Source organism: Belonocnema kinseyi, chromosome 6 (genome assembly GCF_010883055.1).
Source record: "Belonocnema kinseyi isolate 2016_QV_RU_SX_M_011 chromosome 6, B_treatae_v1, whole genome shotgun sequence".
Lineage (NCBI taxonomy): Eukaryota > Metazoa > Arthropoda > Insecta > Hymenoptera > Cynipidae > Belonocnema > Belonocnema kinseyi.
This window is the reverse complement of record NC_046662.1, coordinates 53126412-53136771: the sequence shown is the minus strand read 5'-3', so window position 1 is coordinate 53136771 and position 10360 is coordinate 53126412. Positions and strand designations below refer to the sequence as shown.

Here is a 10360-nt window from a genome sequence, read left to right as displayed (position 1 = left end):
CGGAAAGTTAGCAAATCTGTCGTGTGTGTTAAAGACATAAAGCAACCCAAGAATAACAGCTTTCTGCACACATCTCGCAAGTGCCTTGGCATATTTTTGTCACGTGGATATAGCATCAAGGTTACGAACCAGTGATAGTTTCTGACCTCCGAGAGAACCGCATAGAAAGTAAATTATTTCAACTCAATATTTTGGGTACAGTCGTTTGAGCTCAGTTCTAAAGTCTTGATACCTCTTTTCCTTCCCCTTAGAAGTGATGTTTTAGGCATGAGTAGGCGAAAAGTCTTCTCAAAGTCTTAGGGCAGTGAAGAATTCATAGGGCCACATGATACATTACAAGACGCCGCAGCAAATGTACATGAAATGGCTTTCGGTCGATTTTGATTAAACTTCTTAAAATTGTAGTTCTCAATGTCTCGATCAAAAGTTTTATGGGGCACAAAGTCCGAAAATGGATAGTTTTCGAATATTAGAGGGTTAAACATCCAACCCAATATCCAATCAAAAACAAGAGTTTTGAAATATTTAAAATAGAAATAAGATGTTGTCCTTGATAAAGATTATATTTTTAAAATTTGTTTCAATTTGTATTTAAAGGTATTTACAAGAACGTTATTTATCCAGAATCAATATAAAAGTGCTATGAGTTTTGAAATTAGGAATTTCTTTCTACGTTCTTAATGTAGAAAATAAATAATAGTGAAGGTGCACTCTAAATTCAAAACATTTATTTAGATTTTTCATTTTTTTTTTACATTTTATTATGCCCATGTAAAATACAAGTTAATTATTAACCGAAAATTTTTTCCCGCACATATGAAGAACGAATCGTCCGGCATAAAAAAGAGGAAGAAGCTGATGATCATGTTGATTAACGTGCAGCTGCAGCTGCAACTTTGGGTCCTGTCAGAAGACGAAATCAGATTATAATAAATAAAATAAAAATGCATAGAACTTAAAACCTGAATCACCTCCAATTGCTAGTCCATCTACCTTACCTGCGTTATAGAAATATATAGTATTTTCACAAGAATTATAACTATTTATATATCATAATAATGTATAATGGATATCAAAAGAAATATTTCGAAATACATGTTCTTCTTTGTGGAAAAATATTTATCAGTTTGTATTACCTTGTTCTGATGCACCTCCTCTTCCGTTTATGTTAAGTTCTCGATGCATTTCAGTTCTTCCTCCTACTACAGATCCTCCAACAACACCAGATCCTTTACCTACTGCAGATCCTCCGACTAATCCAGATCCTTTTCCTTCTCCAGGTAATCCACCTGTGTTAGGTTCTCGATTTGTTCCAATTCCTGCACCTGCTACAAGTCCTGTACCTGCTGCAGATCCTCCAGGTCCTCCTACAACTCTAGATCCACCAGGTGCTCCAAGAACTCCAGATCCATTAACAACTCCAGGTACTCCAGCAGTGTTACGTGCTTGATTTATTCCAACTCCTCCACCTGCTGTAAATCCTGTACCTACTCTAGATCCTGCAAGTCCTCCTACAACTGTAGATCCTCCAGATCCTCGAATAACTCCAGATCCTCTACCTTCGCCAGGTACTCCACCTGTGTTAAGTCCTCGATTTGTTCCAACTCCTCCACCTACTACAAGTGCTCCACCTGGTGCAGATCTACCTGATCGACCAAAAACTCTAGAGCCTGCAGATCCTCCAACAACTCCAACTCCTCCAATAGTTCCAGATACTCCACCTGTGTTATATGCTTGATTTATTTCAGTCCCTCTAGCTGCTCCAAATCCTCTAGCTGCTCCAGATCCTACAGGTCCTCCTACAACACTGGGTCCTCCAACAACTGCAGATCCTCCAACAACTCCAGGTACTCCACGGGTGTTCTGTCCTGAATTTATTCCAATTCCTCTACCTGCTACAAATCCGCCACCTGCTCCTGATCCTACAGGCCCTCCTAAAACTCTAGGTCCTCCAACAACTCTAGGTACTCCACCTGGGTTATTTCCTGGATTTATTCCAATTTCTCTAACTGCTCCAAATCTACCACCTGCTCCAGTTCCTAGAAATCCTCCACCAATTCCAGATCCTTTACCTACCGCAGATCCTCCAACAACTCCAGATGCTCTGCCTTGTGCAGGTACTCCACCTGGGCTATTTCCTGGATTTATTCCAATTCCTCTACCTACCCCAAATCCTCCAACTACTCCAGATCTCGCAGGTCCTCCTACAACTCTAGATCCCCCAACAAATCCAGATCCTCCAATAACTCCAGGTGCAGCACCGGTGTTACGTACTTGATTTATTCCAACTCCTCTTCCTACAGCAAGTCCTCCACCAACTCCAGATCCTACAGGTCCTCCCACAACTCTAGATCCTCCAACAACTACAGGTACTTCTCTAGTGTTACGTGCTTGATTTATGCCAACTCCTCCACCTACTCCAGATCCTACAGGTCCTCCTACAACTCTAGATTCTCCAACCAATCCAGATCCTCTAACAACTGCAGGTACTCCACCGGTGTTACGACCTTGATTTATACCAACTCCTCCACCTACTCCAGATCCTACAGGTCCTCCAATAACCCTAGATCCCCCGACGAATCCAGATCCTCCAACAACTCCAGGTACCCCACCGGTGTTATGTCCTCGATCTATTCCAACTCCTCCACCTGCTCCAGATCCTCCTAAAACTCTAGGTCCTCCAGATCCTTGAACAACTCCAGATCCTCCAACAGCTACAGGTCCTTTACCTACACCAGATCCTCCACCTACTCTTGCTCCTGCACCTAATCCAGATCCAGATCCTCCTTAAAGATAAAAGTAAATTCTGATTTGGAAAATTTGTAACTTGTGAAATAGAGCGTATAAAAAAAATACATTTTTATACTGCCTGAAACATTGCGAAATATAAAAAAATACCTTTTTGCCATTTTCTTAGATGTATTGGGAATATATATTTCATATATTGAAAGTATAATATATGAGGAAGGTTATCATAATAATTATTCTTCTTGACTGATACATGACAAAAAATATCTTAAAGTGAGGTATTCCATCCCTATTTCCCGATAAAATGAATTGATAGTCTAAATGATTTAAAGCAAATTAAGTATATATACCTAAATTTGTGTCTATATAGCGGGATAATTTACTTTAAGGGGCTACGCCAGTTTCTCACTTTCGAAAAATCGATTTTTTCTTGTTGCATATTTCGATAGTCTATTGTTCTAAGAATAATTTTTGTAAGTTATAAATTGTATTGCCTTGGCATAGCTAACTGACCGATCAGCTTCAAATTTTATGCGGCTATTCAGGATAAGTTTTTGTATCGGATGAAACACTATCTTTTTATTATTCGAAAAAAGGAAATTTTGCCATGCAAAAAACGCCCGTTTTTTAAATGCAAAATCGAAACTTTGTTTTCCAAACGCTGCCATTGTTTCAATTTTTAAGTTTTTTAATTGATAGCGGTTCATCCGACAAACTGGCGTGCCCTTCAAAATATTTTTATAATGCAGGAGCTTACTTTAAATATAACAGCAATAGTACCTCATTTTTTTACACTATATAAAAGCAGTGGTAGGGAGAATTGGAGAACCTCTATCTAGTTCACACAAAGAAAACATTTTTCACCGCGAAATAAAATCAATATATTGATTTTAAATATCCTCTTGTAATTCAATCAACAAAACCAATTTTAATGTTAACCTTCTTATCTTATTTCTTAAATAGGTTAATATATATATACACATTTTTAAATTAAATTGTAAGCCTCATGATAAAAAACAAATTTTGTAAATTTTCTTACCTTGTACATTAGTTCCATCTGCACCACGACTTGCTACTGATGGTTCCTGTGTTCCAACTGCTCCTTGTATCTGATCTGTGATAAAGAATATTATCTTAAACAAGTATTGTTATAAAATTATATTACAATTATAAAAAGAAATAAAAGTATTCTGTACATTTTTTCATTTTTTTGCAAATAATTATTGTAAATTTTGTCCTGTAGTGTCTAAGAAGAATATTATAATTTTTGTAACTTACATTTGAGTTCAGCGTTTTGCAATTATAAAAAATTTTTTATTAGTTTACAATAGAATTTAATGTTTTTTAAAAAAAAATTGCAATCGTTCCTTTACGAAACAAACTCTCTACTAATCGAAAGTATGAAGCTGATAGAATATGCAACCGTTGGGTTGTCTATTTTTTCCCCATCATAATAACTATTGGTTTGGTAGGTATGAACAGGTAAGTCGATACCAGTATTTTGTACCAATCCGTTTACGAAATAAGCCTTATATCAAAATAGAGATAATTTTATTGAGAACACGATTGGCTGCGAAAATCTGTTTTGTATTTCGGTTGAAATTTATCGAAAAAAGATGGATTTTGAACAAAAGCCTTTAGGAATTCATAAAAGGATTCTTTTTTCGATCAACATTTGAACTTTTTAAAATATATTTAATTTTCTTTTAAGATTTATCCTTAAGAATAGTAAATCATTCAAAATTCTTACAGAAATTTTAAGCAGGGTTTTCTTTGGTTTTCTTGCAACCTTTCAGAATTCTTGAGAGCCTTTTTTCGCAATTTAAAAAATGTGGATTTTATTTTACATTCCCTAAAAGACGTTAAAATTTAAAAATTGGCTATCAATCTTTTGAAAGGTTATAAAATTTCAAAGTATCTTTACAATGATTGGAACTTGTATTATTATTTTTTTAATTGTTAAAAAATTTAAAAATTGCATAAAAATGTTCTAGTTTCTTTTTCAACAATTTAAAACATCTTGTTATATCTTTCTTAAAATTCTCCTATGATTAATTTTAAAATAGCACAAAATAATCTTTTTAAGAATCTTATAAAGAAAATTTCATTTTCTCCCACTTTTCAAAATTTCTAAAAAGCTTCTTCGCTTCGAAAGTCAGTTCAAATATTTTTTAATATATTTCAATTTTCTCTTGAATTTCAACTTTTAATATTTCGAATTTTTTTGAAGAATTCAAAAAATAGAAATTTTTGCCTAAAAATATTTATTCAATATTTCGTGCTTAAAAATTTAAAGCTTCAGGATTTGCTCTTTTTGATATTCGAAATTACAAACAGATGCTACGTATACCAAAAAAAGCAAAAATCATACAGAAAATTTTTCAACTATACCTAGCTTTATTGACTTTGAAAATATTTTCTTATCTAAGAGCACACACCCAACATACTTCGAGTCTTTCACTTCACACGTACAAAAAATATGTTTCCTAAATTAAACAAACGGCTTATTTAACCTAATTCCTTTCATTTACCCAACACCAAACTTCACAAAATTCTACAGCTATAAATCGGCTATAAAATTGTATATTTAGGTATTTGTCGTCAACAATCTCGAATTTTTTTATTTGAGATTTTCGTTCTCCATAAAGTTCTGAGTTCACCTGGACAGGTTCAAAGAAAATCTTGAATTTTCTCGAAATCGTCTCGAATGCATCACTACTGAATAGGAAAATTAAAAAAAACGGCTTCAATTGTAGGATTGACTACAGATGCATTTATAGAAAAAATATTCTCATATCTGTAGAATATAAGCTTATTCCAACATGTCGTATGGAAATTTATGAAAACTAAAATGAAGATTGTAACCATCGTTTATACTAGTGAAGAAAAAAACTTCTTTGCTCAAAATAAAAATTCAACAAAATTAATCATATAAGATATTTTATTTATTGTTACATAGTTTCTAACAATTAAAGCAATACATTTGTATTTTCAATTTTCATCCCTGTTTGCAAGTAGCTGATTGGGAACAAGGACCTAAATGGCAAAAGACCTTTTCCATTTCACAAATTTCACCTGATGCACAGGGTGGTTCGCAATCTGATGCTGCCTCTTTAATGATGAGCATAATCCTTACAATTAAGAAAAGAGTCACGGCGATCCAGCTAGCCATTCTGAAAAGAATAATAGTTTGCTCACCTTGTATTTATAAAAACATTTATCTGTCACAAAAATCTTATTTAAGCTGCTGAACAAAACAAGAATACAATGACTAAATTTGGACCACAACGAAGAAACAAAAAATGCTCCTATTGTAATATGAAAAAAATTAAAATATTTTTTTTTTTAATTTCGGACAAGAATAAAAATTCTCGGGTATCAAAGAAAGCATCGGTTCTTCGTTGCTGTCAAGAAAAAAGAATGAAAGGTATGTGGTTGGTTGCTTTCTTATTTTTCTTTCCTCTTTTTTTATTTTTGTTCAAAATTTAAAAAATTTATTTTTAAATTTTTTCAGATTACAATAGGAGAATTTTTTGTTTCTTCGTTGTGGTTCAAATTTTGTTGTTCGATACTTGTTTTCTTCAGGAGTTTGCATCAATTTGATTATTGGACGTTAAATAGGACTTTTTCTTTGGATTTTAATATAATTTAAAATTCTTAAATTTTGTTACAACAATCACTACTCTAACTTGTCTCGATTAAATTTATTTACTGAGGAATTCTTATTGATAAAATTGCAAATTCTTTACATCAATAAAATCATTCAGCATTTATAAACAATAGTGCTGACAATTAAAAAAAAACTATGGAAATGGCATAATAATAATACAAAATGTCATTTATACTTACGTGATTTTAGAAAAGAAAATATTTTTTTGATTCAAAACTTTTGGTGCGACAGCAGTACAGTAGTTAAACACCTGAATTGAAACTCGCAGCCTCCAGTAACGATGGAGCTTTATCAGAAGTCGTGAATGTGAGTGAAAAAAGACACACACTTTCCCCCAGGACCGCTCGCGAGATTGAGCACGCCAGTGTCTCCAGAACGTGGGATTTTTCGGCCCCCCACCACTTTTCTATCTGGGAGAAACGCATGCACACGTAGCGTATCAGTGAGTCGTTTCTGTGACATGCCGGAAGACCAACCTCCAACCGAAAATGGGCGAGCACGAAACCCAGCTCGCCCGACTTCACGAGTGATGATCTAGCTACTACGCAAATTTATTCCGGTTTTGGAATTCCAAATTACCCTGAGAATAATTAGGTTTATTAATTAAGAAGACATGTTGAGAGCGCGTAGTCATATTTTCAACCAAAGAAATGTATTTTTAACTAAAACAGATAAATTGGCGACAAAAAAGACCATTTTTCGAAGCAAAAAAAAAATTCGCGAAAAAGTATAAGATTCAATACTTACCACAATAATTCTATTTCATGATGGCTGGACTAGTTAAATTTTGGGATAAAAATAAAATTTTTAACAACATAATTCAACTTTCAACGAAAGAAAATAATATTGAAGCAAATAAGATTATTTTTTAACCAAAAATAAAACAGTTGCATTTGCAGTTTAAAAAATGTAATTTTCAATATAAAAAACAATTTTTAACAACAAAATAGTTAAATTTGTAACCAAAAAAAAAATGAGTTTACTAACAAAAAGACTAATGTTCTTTCAAAATGTGATTTCTCAAAAAAAGACGTGAATTTGCAGTCACATAGTTAAATTTTCAACTAACAAAGATAAAGTTTTAACTCAAAATTCAATTTATTTATTTTTAGTTAAATAGAATTATGCCCAAAAAAAGTTCCAGGTAAATTTTTTAATTTTCGAGCAAAAAAATTTAATTTGCAAACAAATGATTTAATTTGAAACCAATAATTTAAAAAAAAAACTACATTCAAAAAATGAATTTTAAAGCAGTAAACAAAATTTTTCCAACAAAATAGATATAAATTTTTAACGAAAATCACTCACATTATCAGTTGAAAAATAAATTTGCAACAAAAATTTTGTTCAGCAAATTAGTTTAATTTCCAACAAAATACATAAACTTTCAACCATGCAGTTAAATTTGCTATTAAAAAAATTAATTTTTTAAGAAAATTGAATTTTTATGTTTATTTAAAAATCATTTTTAACAAAAAAAGAGAAGTTTAACCAAGAAGATGCGTTTTTAACCAAATAAATGAATTCCTAATTAACACAGATAAATTTTTAAAGATGTATAATTTTCTACCAAAAAAGATCAGTGTTAACTTAGAAAGGTAAATTTTTAATCAAAAAATAAACGAAAAATTTCAACCGAAAGTTAATTATTTTCAGTTAAAATTTTAGTTGAAAAAATTAATTTTCAACAAAATGATTAAATTCTGAGACAAAAACAAAAAAAAATGAACCAAAACAGATTCATTTTCAAACCAGAATAATAATTAAATACTAATAAACATGTACTTTTAACTGAAAACGGTAACTTTTCAAGCAATAAAAACCAAATAAATTTTTAAACAAAATTGTTCAATCTTTAACGAAATAATAAATCAATTTTCAACTAGAGAAGATAAATTTTTAACCAAAACTAATACAGCTAAATTTTCAGCTTGAAAAAATTTTAATTTTCGACACAATAGTTTAATTTTCAAAGGAACAAATGAATTTTCTATTGGGAAATATAAATTTTTATTAAAAAATTACAAAGTTGAATTTTAAATTGAAAAAATCAATTTTGAACAAAAAAGCAATCGAATTAACTATATAATAGTTGAACTTTTATACAATAAAGTAAATACACAAATAACAATAATATTATATCAAAACGATCAATTTTTTACCAAAAATATTAATTTTTATCTAAAAAAAAATCAAAAACAATTTCCCATAAAAAAGTTAAATTTGCAACTTTAGTAATAAACTTTAAGCTAAAAAAGTAAATATAAATATTTTTTACCACGCTAGTTAACTACATAACATTTGAACTCAACGAATTTTAATGTTTGTTTAAAAAAAAGTCTACCCATATGATTTTTCGATTGAGAATTCATCTTTTATGGATGAACATTTTTTCATTTGGTTGAAGATTAACTTTCCTAATACGAATTTAAAAAATGTGTTTATATTTTTGTCTTTATACCTTAAAAATCCTACTTGGTTGAAAATTTATTTTTCGAACTTAAAAATTATTCTTTTGGTTTAAAAATTTGTCTATTTTGGTTTAAGATTAATTTCTTTTATGGTAGAATTAACTGCTAAGTTATAAATATAAATATTTTGTTAAAACTTCAGTTTTTTGGTGAATGGTCATATTTGTACCGAAAATGTAATAATTTCATGTTTAGTTGAAACATTATCTTTAATTGTTGGATATTCGTCATTTTTGGAATAACATTATTCTCTTAGTTTTCAAAGTCATCTTTTGCTTAAAAATTGAACTTTTCTGTTGAAAATAAAATTGGTTGTTCAACAATTTAACTATTCCATTTTTCACTGAATATTTTTTTTTAGATTAAAATTCATTTCTGTATATGACAATTTGATAATCTTATTAGAAATTGCTTTCGCGTTTGCTTTAAAATGTATTGTTTTTAGTTCAAAATGCACTTTTTTAGTAGCAATTTTTTTTTAATTAATTTTTTGAACTGAGCACTTAAGTAAAAACTAGAATTTTCAATATGCAAGTTTTTTTTTTTAGTTGAAAATTTATCCTTTTTGTCGAAAATTTTTCTTCTTGCTTAAAAATTGATATTTTTGGTAGAAACTTATTATTTTTTGATAAAAAACACAACTCCACGTAACCGGAATGTGGCAATATACGTGTCTTGGAATAAACGAGGTTTGACTGTATTTCATTTCTCGTTGAAAAGTTATCTTTTTCAGTTGACAAATTCAACTACCTTGTTTAAAATTTATGTATTTTTTCAAAATTTGTCTTTTCCGTCAACTATTTTTTTCCCCGCCAAAATGGTTCCATCTTTACCAATTTTGTTCCAAATCGTTGGTTTTTTTGTTAAAAATTAATTTTTAATGAATATTGAATTATTCCATTTTTTAAATTGGCTTTTCAAGTAAAAATTCATTTCTTTTAATAAAATTGAATTCATTTGTTGAAAAACTTACTTGAATGCTGTTTACAATTAATTTTTGCAAATGATAATTCAACTATTTCATTTTTGGTTGAAATTTAATTTTGTTTGGTTAAAACGTAAATATAGGTTGACACTACTTTTTTATTATAATTATTTTTACTGAAAATTAAGCAATTCCATTTTTGGTGAAAAACTTGTCTACTAAGTCAAAAATTACATTTTTTCTGAAAATGTAACTATTCCATTTTTGGTTAATTACTTTTTTTACTTCTAAAAGCCACACAAAAAAAAGTGTGCGGATCTGGTGACACACGTATTCCTATGGATTTTGGGACGCTGAATTTAAAATTCGGTATCAAAAATCCCCCATCACGTCATGGTTGAGTCATAACCTCAAAAAATGACGAAAAATCATGCACTGAGGCAAATAGATTTCAAAATAATGCCAGTGATGCAAATTTTCACTTCAAAAACATGTCGATAACTGTGAAGGATCAACCCTTGGCTGATATCAACTTATTTAACATAA

General features: G+C 30.4%; 1 protein-coding gene across 1 annotated transcript; it reads right to left on the bottom strand.

The window, feature by feature from the left end:
- Window positions 1-871: 871 nt before the first annotated feature.
- Window positions 872-5920, bottom strand: LOC117175395 (glycine-rich cell wall structural protein 1-like). The gene is made up of 4 exons (XM_033365105.1): window positions 5824-5920; window positions 3788-3862; window positions 1137-2786; window positions 872-903 (listed from the first exon to the last, which is right to left on the bottom strand). Exons 1-4 carry the CDS (start codon window positions 5918-5920, stop codon window positions 872-874), a joined length of 1854 nt encoding a protein of 617 aa, XP_033220996.1.
- Between the last annotated feature and the right edge of the window lie 4440 nt (window positions 5921-10360).